General features: G+C 45.5%; 1 protein-coding gene across 2 annotated transcripts in view; it reads left to right on the forward strand.

The window, feature by feature from the left end:
- The window catches only part of Znf536 (zinc finger protein 536), a 306,532-nt gene that overhangs the window by 163,343 nt on the left and 122,664 nt on the right, over positions 1-20,525 (forward strand). Inside the window, exon 4 of one of the 2 annotated variants that reach the window (XM_048329817.1) lies at positions 1,406-2,935. In XM_048329817.1, the coding sequence (XP_048185774.1) occupies positions 1,406-2,935 (1,530 nt within the window). Of the gene's footprint in view, positions 1-1,405; positions 3,471-20,525 lie in introns of those variants that run through there. The other variant, XM_048329818.1, reaches the window with a different exon arrangement.

Genomic DNA, 20,525 nt, shown 5'->3' on the forward strand with positions numbered 1-20,525 from the left:
GAAAGAAGGAAGGAAGGAAGGAAGAAAGAAAGAAAGAAAGGAAAAGAAAGAAAGAAAGAAAGGAAGGAAGAAAGAAAGAAAGGAAAGAAAGAAGGAAGGAAGGAAGAAAGAAAGAAAGGAAGGAAGAAAGGAAAGAAAGAAGGAAGGAAGGAAGAAAGAAAGAAAGAAAGAAAAAGAAAGAAAGAAAGAAAGAAAGAAAGAAAGAAAGAAAGAAAGAAAGAAAGAAAGGAAGAAAGAAAGAAAGAAAAGGAAAAAAAATCCAGGGTTGCTGACAAACTCTTGGGGGACAGGTTGAAATCCATAGGTGTGCAGTTGTTCCTGCTCCTCAGCTCCACCATGCTGGTGGATTCCAGCGGTTCATTACCACATCTTCTCCGTTGTCAAGAAGAACAATAGAAGTTGGATTGTTGAATTTAAATAAATTTTTAATGCCTGAAAATCATCCTATATGTTTTGAAACACTCTTTAAAGCTATTTTTATTCTCGGGGTAAGCGTTTATTCTAGGTAAATTACACATTTTAGTACTGGAGAATTAGGTTTCCCATTAGTACAAATTTAAAGCACTACAAAGACCAGTAGATAATGTTAATTTCAAATACAGAAACGAAATATATTTTGTGCCTTTTCTTTTTATTACTCATTTTCTTTTAAGTTTTATTGACTGCTTTTTATCTTAACTTATACGTCTTTACAGGCCGCCATCGCCACGCACTGTAATGATATTAATATTTTATAGAATCGGTATTTATAGTTCTTTATTTAGAAACAATGCAGTAAGTCTCCAGCTATCTCAGCCCGTCTGGAATGGTGCCCTCCAAATAATGATAAATTACTTGTGCAGTATGCCATTTGCTAATTATATCCATGATTTACTGCAGTGCGAGACTTAAATCATTCATTTCAGTCTTGCGTAACAGTGCCATAAAAAATTTTTAGGTTTAAAAATGGTTTCCATGTGTATAATTTAAACAAATTTTAGAGCATATATATATGTATATATATATGCACACACAAATATTGCAGCCACCCATTGGTTATGTACTTTGTCTTCAGAAACTTCTACTTTTAATGATCACTCTGGTTGAAATTATTATGCTTAATTTTCATAATCATAGCTTTTAAACCTACAGCCGTTTTCACATGTTAGATAAAGAAAAAGATAGCTAATTGTGTGTAGATCGTATGTCATTCCTGAATAGTCCCAAATGGAACAAAATCATTAAAAAAGCTTAAGAGTACGAATTATTCTCCTATTAAAAAAAGGGAAATAAAAACAGTTGTTCTCTAACTAATTATTAGCTGCTTTGTTTCAAAGAACCCATTTGGATCCTTCTAGCCTGCATACCACAATGAGATAAACACTTTTTCCCTCCCTCTCTCTCTCCTTCCACCGATATCTTACAGGTGAGAAACCGTATAAATGTCCTCATTGTGATTACGCTGGTACCCAGTCAGCATCCTTAAAATACCACTTAGAGCGACATCACCGTGAGAGACAGAACGGAGCTGGACCACTCCCAGGGCAGCCTCCCAATCAAGACCTCCGGGATGAGATGTCCAACAAAACCTCTTTATTTATCAGGCCAGACATCATGAGAGGGACCTTCAAGGGGCTCCCCGGAATCGACTTCAGAGGGGGACCTGCCTCTCAGCAGTGGACCTCAGGGATGCTGTCCTCTGGAGATTCCTTGGGGCCTGCTGCTAGTATGTCTTCAGAGACCCCTTCAGACACCCTCAAAGGTACTGACCTTCCTTCTAAAAGTACCCATTTCTCTGAGATTGGAAGAGCATATCAGAGCATTGTGAGCAACGGCGTGAACTTCCAGGGGTCCCTGCAAGCATTCATGGACAGCTTTGTCCTCAGCAGCTTGAAGAAGAAAGACATGAAGGACAAAGCTTCATCAGAAGCCCCTTCTTCTATGAAAGTGCATGCGGTGGAAGGTGGGGAGGAGAAAGGCAGCGGGAAGCCTTCCCAGAAGAAATCTGAGAAATCTCAGTATGAGCCTTTGGACTTATCTGTGCGGCCAGATGCTGCTTCCCTCCCAGGCTCATCCGTAACGGTTCAAGACAGCATAGCCTGGCATGGCTGCTTGTTTTGTGCCTTTACTACTTCATCCATGGAGCTCATGGCTCTGCATCTTCAGGCTAACCACCTAGGCAAAGCAAAACGCAAAGAACCCACCTCAGGGGTGACAGGCAACTGCAAAGAACAGACCCGAGAAGCTAGCAAGATGGCTACAGTACAATCCAACAAAGAGCTGAGTCTTTCTAGCACGGTGGGCTGTCTAGAGTCAGCTTCTGAGAAGTTGAGTCACGGACAGGCCAAAGAGACCCTGGGAGACCAGAAAAGTGGCCCTTGGCCTAGCCACGTGGATCCTGCGTTTACTAACTTCCCATCAGACTTCTATAAACAATTTGGCGTTTACCCCAGCATGGTGGGCTCTGGGGTCACTGGTTCCTGCTCTAGTAAGAATCCTGATGGGAAATCTCACCTCGACGATGATGCCCCAATCTTGATCCCTGAAACCACGAATAAAACCAGTATGGATGACCTCTCAGACATTACCTCCTCTGAGGATATGGACTCTTTCAAAGAAGAGGAGATTGAAACGGAACCGGAAGTCACAAACAAGTCCCTGCCTGCCCTGGGCAAGGACAGCAGCAGTGACAGTGGGGACAGCCTAATGCCCACAGGTGTCCCTCAGCCGGTCCAGGGCCTGGGCTCACCATTAGCCCCAACATCTGAGAAGCAGTGGCTCAACCAGGGCGCTCTCCAGACAAGCCAGGATGCCACCGCAGGACTGGCAAAGCCGGAGAAGCCTGTGAACATGCTCTCAGTCCTCAGGACCTTCAGTTCTGATGGCTTAGCCGCCTTTAATGGGCTGGCAGGCAACACAGCAAATTCTGGATATATCAAGAGGCCAGACTTGTGTGGTAAGTTTTAGATTCCTCTTCCTTCAGTTCATTTCCCAACACATCAGAGCTGAATGGTGTATTTAAAAATATAAATATATATAATATGAGGTAGATGTACTCATTAGCAAATTTTAAATTGAACCTAAAAGAAAAAAATTGAAGGAAAAAAAAAGAACACCTACATATCGCAATGTTGTATTATGCAATGTTAGACAATCAGAAAAGTGGGTTTCAACATAGAAGTTTGAAAATGCATACTTCGGTGGTCTAATCTGTATTAGAATGCTTTCCAAATGCCTATGCTCAGGCAGGATGGGTCTCAGTATGAACTGCTCCTGGTTTTCATCCATAACATTGAGGAAGGAAATATTAATATTAATAATCATAACAAACCTTTTTAAAAACAAACAAAAGTGACATGTGGACATTTCCATATGCACACAATGCCTAAGGAGAACTTACTGGCTTGTTAAGCTAAATCCGCTTCCTTAACGTCACCTGGGTTGACTTACAGAGGTTGCAAAAAATCATTATCACATGAAATCACAGTGTAGAAAATAGAACAGCCCCTCTCTCCAAATAGGAGATAGTTTGTGGGTGTTTGTGACTCATATTTAGATATACCAAATGACAGTTACCCTGACTTTGGCCTTCTACTGTTGCCTTCTGTCACTGTCACTGTCTGTCTGTCTGTCTGTCTGTCTTGTCTCTTGGTCTAACCTGAAATGTACATTGTGAAATCTCTGATGAGCAGTGTTGTGGAGCCCCTAGGTGTCTTGGATCTATGCCTGTCCATCTTGTAGTAAATTACTAGAAAGTCTTTATCTCCTCAGAGAATACGCCCCCCCACCCCCTACTCCACCCTAGTAATTCCAGATTTTCACACATCATCCTCAATGTGAAGCCTAGAATTGGATTAAATGGATGTTGGGATGAATGGCCAGAGAGGGTCAAAGCCATTCTCATGGCCCCTACGTTCCCATTTGAAAGCCGGACTCCCAAGAACAGTTCACTATATGAGGGCCTTGGAAAGGGGACCCCAAATACTCCTGATGCTTGTTTGGGCAACAAATGATCATGGTGCTGTTCCATCTTTAATTTAGGAATAGATTTCTTTTTTTCTTTTTTTTTAGGAATAGATTTCTGAGATTTGACTTCATCTATGACAGGAAAGAAGAGAGATTGGGAAGGAAGGAAAGACAAAAGGAAGAAAGTAAGAAAGGTGGAAGGAAGGGAAGAAGGAAGGAAGGGAGGAAGGGAGGGAGGGAGGGAAAGGAAAGAGGGAAGAAGGAAGAGAGAAGGAAGGAAAGAAGGAATAAAGGAAGAAGAGAAAAAAGGAGGGAAGGGAAGAATGGAGGGTGTATAGAAATAGGAGACAATTTCTGAATCTTAGCCTCTTGAAGCTTCTTTTAACACAGAGCTGGATTTAGGAAGCTAGACTCTGGATTTATAATTTAAATTGATATGTTTCTTTCCTCTTTCTTTCTCTAATTTGCTAAGAACTGGATCAAGTAGTCAGAAATTTTTTTTGAATTGTCAAAAATCACTAAATGGATTTTTGACAGCTCAAAAAAAATATTGACAGTCCCTCTGCTGAATGGTTCACAAGGCCTCTATTACCCAGTACCCTACTTCTATTTTTAGCCACGTACAGTTCATTACTTTTGAAGCTGTTAAAAGCAATATTTAACAGGGGAAGAAAAGGGTATTATGTCAGTACAATATTTTCCCTTTTTCTTCAGAAGGACCAACATTTAAATTTTCTCCTTCTTTTTCTTTCATGATTGTCTTAACTTTGTGACTAGGGGGAGGTAGTTTCTTTTGCGTTGTGTGGGGATATTTTTTAGGTCTATTTTTAGTTCTTTCTACTGCCTATGTAGGAGGGCCCCAGCTCCTGCCAGAAATCAATGCATCAGAAGTGATCAAACCCTGACAGGCCCATAAGCTCATTACTATTAAAATGAGCTCATATTATCTCGATTACTTTCCCTGTCTTCTTCTCAAGGCCAAAGAGAGGCTGCTTGCTTGCCTTGTGGAAGCCTGACCAGTTAGTGTCCCCGAGCACCAGTTTGTACCAGTCCTGGGGCTTGAACTCAGGGCGTGTGTGCTGTCCCTGAGCTTCTTTTGCTCAAGACTAGCATTCTACTACTTTGAACCACAGCTCTACTTCTGGTTTCCTGGCAGTTCATTGTAGATAAGTCTCATAGACTTTCTTGCCTGAGATGGCTTTGAACTTTGATCTTAAGATCTCAGCCTCCTGAGTAGCTGGGATCACAGGCATAAGCCACTGGGACCTGGCTGATGAATTTTTATTTCTGAGGAGTATGCTCTTGAATACTTCTCATCCTCTCCTCCATTCGCATCTGATCACACACTCCTGCTGTTCCTGTGGTATATACAAAAACTGCCCAGTCTCCCTCCCATCCCTGTGGGTGACAAAGTCTGGAATATAAATTGTGGCCTGACATTTCAAAGGAGGAAGAACACCCCTATGTAGGCCGGCCAGACTCAAAGGCTTCCCCTGGGCTGCTTCTCCAGCCAAAAGATCATAAAACAACTTCCAACTACAAGGCGCCTGTTTCTAGGGAGCATGGGGATCTGCATTTTATTTACCCCCAAGTTTTACATAGTCTTCTGCTATAGTTGGGAAGCACTTTCTAAAGAGCTCAGTGTATGGGGTTCTTCAATGCCAGCCCCAAGTAACAAATGACAACAGCACATTTCCATCTTTCTTTTCCGAGGGGATTTCTGAGAGTTTAATTCGTCTGTGAAGGGGAGGAGGGAAGGAAGGCAAGAAGGAAGGGAGGAAGAAAGGAAGGAAGAGAGGGAGGGAGGGAGGGAGGGAGGAAGGAAGGAAGGAAGGAAGGAAGGAAGGAAGGAAGGAAGGAAGGAAGGAAGGAAGGAAAGGAAGGAGGGAGGGAGGAAAGCCATCTCTTCCCCTATTTTTGGCCTAAAGTGTTGACATGGCCCTCTGCTCTCCAGGGGGATCCTGCCCAACTCTCACCCTCCTGCAGCCATATCTGACCCAGATGAACTACAATCTCTCCATGTCGTCCCTGGTTATGGTGCTCTACCAGGACTCCAAAAGAGCCCAGTAGAGTCCCCTTGCTAAGAGTTCATATCTCAGAGGAAAAACTTCAGTTCAATAAGTTATGAATGTTTTGGGGTTTTATGCTCAGTCAAGTTCACTATATCTTTAACATTACAAGAAGTATAGCCTCACAGATGTAAGTTATATATACTCTCCCTACCTGCTTTGGCTTCACTTGACAAGGGTAAAAATAATATTGGTCCAAAGCATAAAATATTCCTAACATTCAAATCCTTTTTTAAAAAATTGGTGCTCCAGTTGAAGTAGGTATGGGTTTTCAAAATGGTCTACCAAGTTGATAGCTTGCTTGTCTTTCCTGATCAAGCTGGGATTTGCCAAATCTGTATTCCCCATCAGGATAGATTAATTTTATTCTTATTTTTTGCTGGTTCTGGGGCTTGAACTCTCAGGGCATGAGCACTGTTCCTTAGCTTTTGTGTTCACAGCTAGTGTTCTGCCACTGGAGCCACAGTTCCACTTCTAGGTGTTTGTGGTTCATTGGAGATAAGTCTCATGGAATTCTCTGTCCAGGCTGGTTTCAAAGCATGATCCTCAAATCCTTCTGAGCAGCTAGGTGTGAGCCACTGGCACCCAGCCTGGGCAAATTCTGGAGCCTGGCTTTGTACAATTAGTAGCACCAAATCACCATGTAGGAGCCCTTGAAGCAAGCTTACCGGAAGAGCTGTGTCCCTTTGTTTAAGAAAGGACTAGATTCATACGGGGGTGGGGGGTGGGGGCAAAAAGCATTGGTAGGCACATCAGGGGAACTGCTTCACCATGAAGACTCTACAGAACTCAGCAGCCCCTGTCTTAGCCTTTGAGAGGAAGGGTATGACTTATTCTTCATCTCTGAATGTTCCCGGGTTACAGATCACACCTCCAAGTTCTTGCTTTAGTATTGCAATATTGCATCTTAAGCTTAAACCCTGGTCTTCCACTCTCTGGGCTCATAGGCTTGATGTCCTAACCCTGTACCCTGATCATGTATAGATGGGGCCTTTCTGATCAGAGTGTAGAAGGGAGAGCCAATGAAAAGTCTACCCTTGCCAGTTGGTCACGGAGTGCTGTGTTACACAGCAATTCTCAGAAGATCTTTCTACTGAGAGGGATATGTTTAATATGTGGGAGAAAATGTTAAAGATGACTTTGAGGCAGGCTGAGCCCCTTGAGATGATGCTGGAGGACACAGTTATTGTTAGAGTAAAGAGGTTGGGTCTGGTTACATGATAACTCTCCTCTAAAAAGTTTCAACTTCGTGTGTGTGTGTGTGTGTGTGTGTGTGTGTGTGTGTGTGTGTGTGAGACAGAGAGAGGAAGAGAGAGAAAGAAAGAGAGAGAGAGAGAGAGAGAGAGAGAGAGAGAAAGCTGGTCCTAGAGCTCAAACTCAAGGCCTAGTCTCTGTCCTTGAGCTTCTTTTTGCCAAGACTGGTGCTTTACCACTTGAACCACAGTGCAACCTCCAGCTTTTTCTGAGTAGTTTATTGGAGATGAGAATATCAGGGAGCTTCCTGCCTGGGCTGGCTTTGAACCATGATCCTCAGATCTCAGTATCCAAAATAGCAAGGATCACAGGCAGGAGTCACCAATGCCCAGCCAACTTCAAATCCTTGACTTCCAGGTTCCAGATAGAGTCCCCCTATATTCACCTCATTGCAAGGATGCCCCCTGCCATGGGAGAACCTGCTGACCCATTTTTCTGTGTGTGTGTGTGTGTGTGTGTGTGTGTGTGTGTGTGTGTGTGTGTACTTAGCTTGAATTCAGGGGTCTGGGTGCAGTCTCTTAGCTTTTTCACTCAAGATGGCAACTCTACCACTTGAGCCACAGCTCTACTTATAACTTTGTGGTGGTTAGTTGGAGATAAGTCTGATAGATGTGTCTATCTGGGCTGGTGTTGGACCATGGTTCTCAGATCTCAGCCTCTGGAATAGCCAGGATTACAGCAAGGGTAGAGAACCATAGAATCTCAGTCTGCCAAGAGTGGAGGAGCCCATTCTAAACTCAGCCAACTCAGAAGGGGGCAATTATTCAGGGGAAATATTCAAAGCCAAGTTAGCAATCATGTCTTCCCTCTTTCCCTCCCTTCCTCCTTCCCTCCCTTCCTCTAGGCAAAGTCCTACATGCTCTTGCATGTTTCCTGACACAAGCTCAGTCCACAGGCAGATAGTCCAGCCTGGTAGCCCAGGCCATTAGGCCAGTCAGGAAGTCCAAGGGAGGAACCTCATAATATCTGCAAATCACCATCCCATCTGCCTGCCCTGCCCTGCCAGCTGCTTCACAGCTGGAGATTTTTCTCTTTAACTCTTGGGACAAAGCCCAGGTGACATCCTTCCTGATCTCTTCTAGAAGCCATCACCTCGGGTGGGCTGTCCTGCCCTCCTTCCAGAGCATGCTGTGGACACCACATTTGAAAAAGCCATAACTCACCCATCCCCCTGTTTTTATACTGGTCCTGGGGCTTGAACTTAGGGCCTGGGCACTGACCCTGAGGTTCATTTTGCTCAAGGCTAGTGCTCTACCACTTGAGCCACAGAACCACTCTGGCTTTTTCTGATTGGAGATAGGAATCTCACTGACTTTCCTGCCCAGGCTGACTTCGAACCTCAATCCTTAGATCTCAGCTTCCTGAATAGCTAGGATGACAAGCATGAGCCTGTTATAGCCCCTTAGATTAGCAAGCCCTCCCAAAATCTTTTCTCCTCCTCCTTTTTGTCCTCTGCGTCTCCTTCCTTCATTCCTTTTTTCTTTCTCCCCTTTCTCCTTCTCTTCCTCTTCCTTCTCCTCTTTCATCTTTTTCAATTAAGCAGCAATGGCACAGATGTGATGTCATTTGCACCACAGGATGACAGAACTGTTGTATGAATGCCACTGTATTTGCCAAATGGTCCACTCTTCATTTCGGAACAAACAAATGGACGGTGTCTGTAAATCGGCAAACACTGGTGACATTTAGCCTTGTTTATGTTCCTTTCATTTTCTGGCTTTTCTTTCCTTCTTTCTCTCTCTCTCCTTTTCTTTTTTGTTCCTCCTTTCTCCCTCCCCCTTCCTTCTCTTCCTCCACATTCTTTCTTTCTTTCTTTCTTTCTTTCTTTCTTTCTTTCTTTCTTTCTTTCTTTCTTACTTTCTTTCTCTTTTTCTTCTCTAAACACTATTATCTGAACCAACCGTGTTTCCAAAGCAGAAGAGTCTGGTAGCTTTCATTTTGGTAGCTGTGTCCATATTCTTTTTGGATTGCATGAAACCTAATACCCAAAATAAAAGATGGGGAGGGAGAAAAGAGCAACTAAACTCTTAGGTTCAAAACATGCACTTAAGAGGGCTGGGAATATAGCTTAGCAGTAGAGTGCTTGCCTTGCATGCACAAAGCCCTGGGTTCAATTCCTCAGTACCATATAAACAGAAAAAGCCGGAAGTGGTGCTGTGGCTCAAGAGGTAGAGTGCTAGCCTTGAGCAAAAAGAAGCCAGGGACAGTGCCTAGGTCCTGAGCTCAAGCCTCAGGACTGGCAAAAAACAAAAAACAAAAATGTACATTTAAAAATTCTTTCTTTGTACTGGTAGTGAGTTAAGATTGTGGAAGGTATACAAATGGATTAACTGAACTATGGTAGATGGAAGGGAGCTCTCAAACAGTGTCATTTCTTAGAAAGGCAAAATTAAAGTTAAGCAAAATAAAGCAATAGGAAAAGATACTCCAAAGGGATGGATGGAATGGGGTCAGGGGGAAATTGGTAGACCAATGAAGAGGAGAAGAGGGGAGGATGCAGGCAATAATCCAATGTATATCCTACAAAATCCAGAGGAGTGAGGGCAAGGGTGGGGAGAGAAGGGGTGGGTGAGAATGTTGAAGGGGTGACATTGATCAAGATTCACTGTACTCATAAACTGCTTTGTGAAAAGACAACTCAACTCCTTCGTACAACTAGGTAAAGATAATAAAAAAAGTGATTTTAAAAAAGATTGGGAGGAAAGAGGAGAGGATTGAGACAAGAGAGTGTTGGTAGAACAGATATACTCCTGGTAAAATGCAAACTATCCAGGCCAGTGTAGTTTATTAACATCATCTCCTGTGACACCATTTATGTCCTGTGGTGGGTACAAATTTCCTGGCATCCAATTTCTTAGAAATTGAATGGAGTTAGGTGATTTGGTGGCTCATACTTGTCATCCTAGCTAATTAGGAGGCAGAGATCTGAGGATCACAGTTCAAAGCCAACCTGGGCACGAAAGTCTGTGAGACATTTATTTGCAATTAACTACCAAAAAAGATGCAAGCGACGCTGTGCCTGAAGTGGTAGAGCACCAGCTTTGAGCAAAAGAGCTCAGAGACAGCACCCAGGCCCTGAGTTCAATCCCTAGGACTGGCACATGTACACACACACACACACACACACACACACACACACACACACAGAGCCAACAGGTACAATCAGGCCACATGTCAGCTGCAAAAGGAATCAGGTTCCTTTTTTTTTTTTTTAAGAAAAAAATTCAGATGTTGTAAGCAAGGCCCAGATTTCAAATAAGTAGTAATTACCTCCTATTACTTCAGCACTAATCAACAGCACCTCTAGGTCTAATTGCTAACCTGCTCTAATCAGGTAGACTTTTCTTGCTTTCGCCAGAAATGACAAGGACCAAACTCTTTAAAAAAAAAAAAAAACAACGGTATTATTTAGTATCATTATTCCATTAAACAATTAGGAGATATGGCCCCTGCCCTTGCTTTCAAATGCCTTTATGCCAAATGATTTCTGAACTGCTTAATAAATCTACGTGTTTTCTTGCAGGTAAGTGACAGCCCCACCCCACCCCTGTCCTAGTTGGTCTCTCTGGACTTGCTCTTGTCTGTTCGTGCTCTTGGTGGTTTATCTGCAGCTTGTTAATCGTGTAAAGTCAAGAGAAGAATGTATACACATATGTGTGTTGAATAAATAATTACTATTTGCATAGGTATGTGTATATACACGCACACCAACCTACAGTATGTGTAGCAGAGAATAGAAGAGGCTAAAAATACTGGCCCATATGTTCTACCATTAATCATGGTTTGCATAGGCTTAGTAACTTAAATGGGAGAGAAAATTCCCTGAAAGTCATAAATCCTGAGTGACAAATGCTAGTGGATTGCAGGTCCCTTGACCTGTGTGTGTGTGTGAGTGTGTGTGTGTGTGTGTGTGTGTGTGTGTGTGTGTGTGTGGAGTGGGGGACCTAGCTAGGAGGGGGTCTGTTTGATCAGCTCACCTTAGTTTAGAGAAGGGAGGGTCCCCCACCCCACCCATGAGACAGTCTTGTCACCACCTATCACTTGTGTCTGATCGTCATGTACTTTGTAAAATGCTTTAGAAAAATACAGAAAAGTACAGTAATTCTTTCTCCATAGTATTTAAGCTGAAATATTGCTAGTTTAATATTGTGTCAGGTCCATCGTTATTAACCAGGAAACAGATGACAATGAAATGCCAGCAAACAACACCTTGACATTTACAATTTCAAAATGGTGATAGAAGTAACAACAACAACAACAAAATATGTGTAAACTTGTACTGGGTTTTTTTCGTGTGCTTTTGGAATAGAGTATTGTTGAAATAATTAGAAGATATATTAAGGCATTCCTGGTAATGAAGGCATGTAAGTTATCATAATTGTAGCTTTCCTGAATACGTGTTCAAACTATATCTTTAAATGTGCTGTATACTGAGTTACAAGTTAGGTCATTTATGAATGGAATGTAAAACAATACTAAAAAAAATGCTTCAATAACTTATCTTGGTCTTATTGCAAATAAAAAAAGCTGTGAAACATTAGTACAGTTTGGAGTCATTATGTTAATCCATTTCCACGACACCTTTCCATCCCACTCCTTGACATTTTTTTTGGACATTTAAAAAATGAAGGATGCATTTTCCCCATTCATCTTTGGTGGGGAGGGGGAGGAGGGAATCTCTTAGCAACGATTCCTGAACCTTCAACAAGAGAAGGGCTTCCCGATTTGGTTGGGGGGTGCCAGGGAGGCCGATGACCGGTGGATAAGGGAGCCTGAGGGCCTTAGGCTACCATACCTAGTTCCAGAAGTGGAAAAGGTAGCGGGGGCGGGGCTCTGGGAGTCTCATCTTCATTCCTGATGATCACTGGAGTCTAGTGAACTGTTCCAAGGACATAGAGGTGTAGACAAGGTGGATGATTCCAAGATTTTCTGGGATCCCTCTGCTCAGGACTGAGGGACATGGTTCTCATTATTGCTCTGTCATGTCTCCCAATCCACAAACACCATAGACACATCACTGTCTCTGAGGTGTGGGCAGTGATTTGGGAAAAGGGGTGAAGAATTACACAATGAGGGAGGGAGTGTGGACAAAAACAAAACAAAACACACCTATCCTGAACTGACAAACCGGAAGTCTACTTGGAGCCAACTAGGCAGGCCAGGCGTCTGCCCTTCTCTCTTCCTTCCATTGGGGTAGGTCTGACATCCCCAGATTGGGGGGAGGGGCGGGGCTTTAAGCGGGAAGTCAGTCTAACATTTCCTCTTGTAAAGCAAGGGAGTGGATTTCCTGAATGGCCCCCAGTGAGCATTTCTCAAGTTTAGAGGAGACCTTTGTGGATTCTCATGCTCCCATGTTCATGAACCTAGCCCCAGTCGTTTTTCCATTTCTCCTGGTGGAATGGTTAACTCCTTTTGTCTTAATCCCCTCCCCCATGAGGCTTCCCATCCACCATTTCCTCCCAATTCCCACTTCTGACAACAGCTCCCTTCTCACCAGCCCCAAAGTTCTTGGGAGACATCCTTTCTGCTGCTGGTGGATTTGGGGGACCCCAATGAGCTAAATTCATTTCACAGCTCTGCATGGGTGCTGACAATCCTGTTTCCTGCTGACTTCCCTCCCCTCCTCCCACCCCTCAACCTACCCCATATGGAATGACAACAAGCCCCAGCTGTTGAGAATCAGACTTTGGGGCAAACACAAGCACTGTGTATTAGATCTGCCCTTGACCTTCCAGCCTAGAGACTCCCCAACATGATGGGCCAGAGACCCCAGAGCTAAGTGTTCAGAACAGTTACAAGGAGGGTGGGGAAGGTGTGTCTGTGACTTAAGAAACCAGGAAAAGGCAAAAAGGTTTGCCACTTCATTCATACCTACTTGGAGCTTTGTGCTATTCCTGGGGCTTGAACTCGGGGCCTGAGTGCTGTCTCTTAGCTCTTTCATTCAAGGCTGATGTTCTGCCACTTGAACCACATTTCCACATCTGGCTGCATTTTAGTGTTGGGGTGGAGATAAAGAACCCCACACATTTCCCTGCTTGGACTGACTTTGAACTGTGATCCTCAGATCTCAGCCTCCTGAATAGCTAGGATTACAGATGTGAGCCACAGGTGGCTGGCTTGTGTTTGGTTTCAAGGTGGGACTTCAGGACACAATTACTGTGCACAAAAAGGTATTTTTCTCAAAAGTTACATTACTTTCCTAAATTCACTGCATCACATGGACATGAAACTATGTCTATGTGAGCAGATTCTGCCTCTTGACAAGCCATGCACATTTTCAAGATTAAAGTCGGAGCTAGTGGATCATGTTTGTCATTCTAGCTACTCAAGAGGCGGAGATCTGAGGATCACAGTTCAAAGCTATCCTGAGCAGGAAAGTCTATGAGACTCTTTTTTTTTTTTTTTTTTTTTGCCAGTCCTGGGCCTTGGACTCAGGGCCTGAGCACTATCCCTGGCTTCTTTTTGCTCAAGGCTAGCGCTCTACCACTTGAGCCACAGCGCCACTTCTGGCCGTTTTCTACATATGTGGTGCTTGGGAATCGAACCCAGGGCTTCATGTATACGAGGCAAGCACTCTTGCCACTAGGCCATATTCCCAGCCCTCTGTGAGACTCTTATCTCCAATGCACCACCAGCAAGCCAGAAGTGGAGCTGTGACTCGTGTCAGGGTACCAGCATTGAGTTCAAGCCCTAGTACCACACACAAACACACACCCCTCCACATGCACACCAGTCGAAGTCTGGAAAATGGGCACAGCATTTCATTAGTAAAAATATTCTGCTTTTGCACCCCCAGCCTTGGCTGTCTTCAGGAGGACTTTGTCATTCGTGAGTTTTGTGGAGTTATCCAGGCACATTCATCTAAGGGTAACTCACTGCTCACAAGGTCCCTTTGTGAAATTTTGTTGCCATCTTAATACAAAGAATGTGTATATCCTCATACAAGGAAAAAAGCAACCAAGCAGAGAAAGCATAATCTGCAATTCAGTAACCAAATTATTACTGTCTGTCTTTTTGTGGCGGTCCTAGGGTTTGAACTCAGGACCCAGGTGCTGTCCCTGAGCTGCTTTTGCTCAACGCTAGTGCTATATCACTTGAACCACAGCTCTACTTCCAGATTTTTTGGTAGTTTATTGTAGGTAAGAGTCTCATGGACTTTCCTACTTGGGCTGCTCCTGGAAACACACACACACACACACACACACACACACACACACACACACGTTATGCAGACAAATGACTTTTCTATCTTGAGTCCAGTAGTATGCATGTTTGGGGTGGGCTAATCACAAAGCCAAGACTCCCATACACCGAAGGGAGAGGTGTAGGAGGCTGTTGTGCTGGAAGGCAGTGTGGCCTCTGAGAGTGGATAATGAGATATGGGGTGGGGAGACTCCACTGCATATGCCCCTTGTTGTTATGAAGAGCCTCCCTCTCAGATTTCCTTTTGGGGACATGGTTGGGGTTACTTGAAGGCAAATTCTCCCATCAGGACCTGGGTTTGGGGAGTTGATGACATGGGAAACATCTGCAGGTTGTGTGAGGAGGTTGGGGTGGGAGACAGGGAGAACAAGTTATATTGACAGCTGTATTTGGGAGAGGATCAAACCCACTGGGGTTCCATGGGACATCAATGCCTTTTGAAACCTTTAGGATACTGGGTAGGGCTCCCCTCAGAAACTGGGGTGCTGCTCATAGAGCCCTACATCTGGTTGATTAAGAGTCACTCCAGGGCTGGGGATATGGCCTAGTGGCAAGAGTGCTCGCCTCATATACATGAAGCCCTGGGTTCGATTCCCCAGCACCACATATACAGAAAATGGCCAGAAGTGGCACTATGGCTCAAGTGGCAGAGTGCTAGCCTTGAGCAAAAGGAAGCCAGGGACAGTGCTCAGCCCCTGAGTCCAAGGCCCAGGACTGGCCAAAAAAAAAAAAAGAGTCACTCCAGACCACTCTAGAACCATGAGTTCTCACAGTCACAGAAAACCTTTAGGACCAAACCAACTAGAGGTCATTGACACCTCAGGTAGGAAGGGGCGGGCTCTCTGGCTTCCCAGAAGGAAGAGGCGGGGTCATTGACATCCTAGACAGGAAGGGGCAGGGTCATTACATCATAGACGGGAAGGGGCAGGGTCACTGACAACCTCAATGGGAAGAGGCGGGGTCACTGACATCCTAGACAGGAAGGGGCACTGACAACCTGGATGGGAAGAGGCAGGGTCATCACATCCTAGAAAGGAAGGGGCGGGCTTACTGACATCCTAGCCAGGAAGAGGCGGGGTCATTACGTCCTGGACGGGAAAGGGCAGAGTCACTGACATCCTAGACGGGAAGGGGTGGGGTCACTGACAACCTAGATAAGAAGAGGCAGGGTCATTACATCCTAGACTGGAAGGGGCGGGGCCACGGGCATCCTAGGCCGGAAGGGGCGGGTCACGGGCATCTTCCCGTGTTTATTCTCGGTGCCCCCTCCAAGCAGACGGGCAGCACCGTGGACAGGAACATTTTTATGCCCTCCTCCCCCTTGCTTCACTCTGGAAGGCTGCAGATCTTCTGGAGCCAAGGATGAAAACAACGTGTGCTTGCCACGACTCCGTATGGAAAATGCAGAGATCTTAAATGTTGAACCCGGGCAGAGATCTTAAATGTCGAACCCAGGAGCTTCCAGGCAGGCTGACCGGGACCAGGCACTGAGGAGGGGCTTGGGGCGGGAGCATCAGCTGATCCTGCACTGAGAAAGCACCCATGATCTGTGGTGCTCAGAGAATTTGCCTCCCTTCTCTGCGGAGTAGTGAAAGGAGGGCAGCCTGGATGGCCTCTTCTTGTTTAGTTTTGTTCTGGTGCTGGGGCTTGAACTCAGGGCCTGAGTATTGATCCTTAGCTTTTGCACTGAAGGTTGGCACTCTACCACTTGAACTGCACCTTTACTCCCCCTACATGGCTTCTAAAGACCTTCATAAGTGCCAAAATTCACAGCCTTCGTGACTGTTCTACCCTTGGGGGGGGGGGGGTGAGGGGTGTGCGCGTGCGCATGCTGGGTCTTGAACTCAGGGCTCTGTCCTTTATTTAGCTTTTTCTCTCAAGGCTAATGTCCTACCATTGTAGCCATACCTCCATTTCCACCTCTTTGCTGGTTAATTGGGAATAGAGTCTCAAAAGATTTTCCTGCCAGGGTTGGCTTTGAACCACAATCCTCAGATCTCAGCCTCCTGAGTAGCTAGGATGAGAAGCATGAGTACCCTTTGCTTTTCTAATGACCACCAGAGTCCTGCCAATCCCGAGTCCTCATGAGCACTTGTCCAGGGCCCCAGATGTGGGAAACAGCTGCCATCTCCCTAAGCATACCAGCCTGCAGGGTTCAGCTTGGGCAAGACCATTTACTACTCCAGGGCACACAGCATGCCAACACTCAGAGATATTTTTATTAAATCATCAGAGTGTGGAAGGATTTCTCTTTTAATTCTAGAAGTCAGTCAAAAGAGAAAGAAAGAGGGGGGAAGTCAAATGAAACTGGATTTTCAGCTTCACAAAGTGTAAGGAGAAGCTGATTATTTGACATGGTTGTGCTTTTTTTTTCAACCTCATATATTCACCACTGAAGATACTAATTTTTTGTGATGATTGAGATATCAGTCTGTTCATCCAGTGTCATCTTCTTGGAGCAAGTGGCCTATGCCTGGGTGTATATGCAACCCACATGCTCAGGAATTGTGGGGACAGCAAGAAATGAGGGCTCAGAGATTGAGGATTTAGCTCAGTGGAAGAGTACTTACCTGGCAGTCCTCAGTTCTGCCCCTTCAAAAAGCTAATAAAACCAAAAAAAGAAGGCTCAGCTGTCCTTCCATGAATGGTACAAAAAATAGTTACCACTCCTTTCCCTTTTTGCTTTCCATTGAATTGTGTGTGTGTGTGTGTGTGTGTGTGTGTGTGTGTGTGTGCATGTGCACTGGTCTGGGGGCTTGAACTTGGGGCCTGAGTGCTGTCCCTGAGCGCCTGTCACTCAAGGCTAGCACTCTACTACCTACTACCTGAGCCACAGCTCCACTTTGGCTTTTCATTTTTAATGTTTTAAAGTAGTTATTGGAGATAGGAGTCTCATGGACTTCCCTGCTTGGACTGGCTTTGAATTGTGATCCTCAGATTTCAGCCTCCTAAGTAGCTAGGATTACTGACTTGAGCCACTGGTGCCTGGCCTCCTACTGAATTTTTTAACCCATCTACTCCAGGATCATCATCCATCAAATGAGAATTTAGAACAATGTGTGTGTGTGTGTGTGTGTGTGTGTGTGTGTGTGTGTGTGTGTTCCAGTTCTGAGCCTTGAACTCAGGCTCTTGCTTAGCTTTTCCTAGCCCAAGGCTGGCGTTCTCCCACTTGAGCCACAGCTCCATCTCCACTTCTGGCTTCCTGCTGGTTCATTGGGAATAAGAAGCTCTTGGATTTGTCTTCCCAGACTGGCTTTGGACTGGGATCCTCAAATCTCAGCCTCTTGAGTAGCTACGATTACAGGTGAGCCACCAGTGACTAATTAGGGACATTCTTATGAAGACAGAATGATTAGGAATGACTTAGAAGTCCACAGGTCACCCTGATGGGAATTATTTTATGATTTTTTTTGCTGCTAAACAAGCCCTAGGCATAATCCCATCAAAACTCAGAACCTTAGGACCCAGCTAAGTGGGTAGCTTTGAACTGTGTTCTTCAACTCTCAGCCTCCTGGGTAGCTGGGTTGCAGATGTGAGTCCTGGCACTCGAGCCTTTGCACTTGGCTTCTTGCTGTTTCCTAACAGTATAATGGACTGACGGGGAAACAATGATTTTGCTTTAGTTAGTGGGGAGAGGATTAGCAGACTTTCTATTAAACCTTTATTCTTCCCAAATCACACTCAGGCAATTCTTTAATTTTAAGTCACAAGGAAAATTTTCTCAAAGCCTTGTGGGTGGGGACAAACATCCTTATCAGGTGAGTAATCACTTCTTGTTTGCACAGGTTAATGGAGTTGCTGGTGATGGGGTGAGGTGGTGAGGTCCTCAGTCTTCAACAGGAGGGAGGTGTTAAGGGCAATGATGGACCACCCCAGAACTCATATGGGAGACTGGACTTGTGGGTCTGAGGTAGGCATAATGGTGGGAAGAGAGATTCTGATGGTTCTTTTCCCCCAAGTTTGACAACCCCAAAGCAAGAGAGCCCTTGGAAGAGTTGAAGGGAGCCATAAAAAAATCCCCATTCTGGACCCCATTCCTATGGTGTTGAGATAACTGAGCTCTAGGTGAGATAGGAAGATGAGAAAGAAAGCCAGAAAGACAGAGAAGTGAACAAAGCTACGCAAGGGAGGGCAAGAAGGGGAGGAACAGGCCACAGGGGAGAATAAATGGGAAGGCAACAATGAGGAATATGAATAATAGACCTGGGTAGAGGGCCAGGAGGAGAGAAAAAGAGAGGGGCGGGGGAAGGGGGGAGAGCCAGAGCCAGAGGAGAACAAATGACCGAGGGAGATGGAGAAAGAGAGAGGGAGAGGGATAGAGAAAGAGAAATTGAGAAAGAGAGAAGGGCTGGGAATATGGTCTAGTGGCAAGAGTGCTTGCTTCGTATACATGAAGCCCTGGGTTCGATTCCCCAGCACCACATATGTAGAAAACGGCCAGAAGTGGTGCTGTGGCTCAAGTGGCAGAGTGCTAGCCTTGAGCAAAGAGAAGCCAGGGACAGTGCTCAGGCCCTGAGTCCAAGGCCCAGGACTGGCAAAAAAAAAAAAAAAAAAAAGAGAGAGAGACAGGAGAACAAGAGACAGGGTGACAGAAAGAGATGGAGGAGAGGAAAATTGAGAGTGAGAAAGAGAGAGATGGAGACAAGAGAACAAGAGAAAGAGAAGAGAGAGTCCAATAGAGAGGATACATCAAAGCAGAGAGAACTTTCCAGAAGCAGAGTTTGCCTGGGCTTCAGGAAGCATGCCCAGGGTCTTTTGACCAGTCCATCACTGGAGGTGGGCAGAGTGAGGGCGAGTGAGGGGTCCTTCAGTCCTTGGGCCTTCCTGGTGGAAGCAGGGTCAGGTGAGGACCCTAGGGCAGCACTGGAAAGCCTGGTCCTGAGCTCCAGCTGCTCCCCCTGTCCTCCCCCCAACCCTCACCCTTGCTCCCTAGCAGCTACTTTCAAGAGGAAATGTTGCAGCTTAATCAGAATTATTTACAAGATAATGGTCCATTGTTTGCACTAAGACAGATGTTGTCTGTGGGAACTTTGTGTTTTATGCTATTTCCCTGCTCTGTCTTCAACGCAGGGTGCAGATGGGATCTTGGTAATGGGAGTCATTATTCCTGGCATTGGAAATTGGGAGGTTCCTTCATTGAAATCTCCCCCTTCTCAGCCCCTTGGGACTCAGGCAACAACAATGGGCCAGTCCCAAGCAGGTGAGGAGATGGTCAGGTCTACTGCTTTTCAAGCCTTGAAAAGCTCTTTGGACTAACTCCCCATGAAGAAGGTCAGGTTGGCTTTCCTTGAGGGGAGAGGTCAGGGCAATCTGCTTGTTCAGGGCCGGAAGGACACACTCTGTATGTGATGACTCACACAGTCTCTGTGGACATCCCAAAGAGGGTGGCGTCTGCTCATCCTGTCAGTGGGGAAGAAGGAGCCCTCTGGGTCCACACTGTGTAGCCTCCCTCCTGGTTGATTGATTGATTTCCCCAACGTTCCAGAGGGTCTGCTGGGGTCACAAACAGCAGCTCTGCCTGACAGCTTGGGTGTGACTTCTGCTTCTGTAAGAAGAGGAAGGCTGGGTGCCTGCCGAACCCCCTTCTGTCCAGGACTTGCTCTGGTCTCACTCCCACACCCCATCTCAAGGCAGGTGACCCATCTAGATCTAGCTTCCCTTCCCAGGCAATCCTTAAGTCAGCCTGTCTGTCCTCAGCACCCACTTCCATCTTATCAAACTCACCTCACTCTGTGGCTGCCCCAGCCCCGTGACGTCCGAGCAAACAGGCCAAGGAAATACTGCGTGAGTTGATCTTAGTGCTTTCCTAGCCAGGAAATGTGTCCCATCTGCTCAAGACATGACATCCTCCTTACATAGTCCCCTCCCCCTAACCTCGGTCTACCCAGCTGCACCCAGAGCATGAGGCTCAGCCTTGCAGAATCAGGGAGAAGAATTCACAGGAGGCACCTGTCAGGTCTGGAGCCGTGAACCAGATGGTGATACAGGGTTAACTAACATTCAAATGCTCTTCACCAGCCTGGCACTCGTGGCTTGTGCCTACCTCACTACTGA

Source organism: Perognathus longimembris, chromosome 20 (assembly GCF_023159225.1).
Source record: "Perognathus longimembris pacificus isolate PPM17 chromosome 20, ASM2315922v1, whole genome shotgun sequence".
NCBI lineage: Eukaryota > Metazoa > Chordata > Mammalia > Rodentia > Heteromyidae > Perognathus > Perognathus longimembris.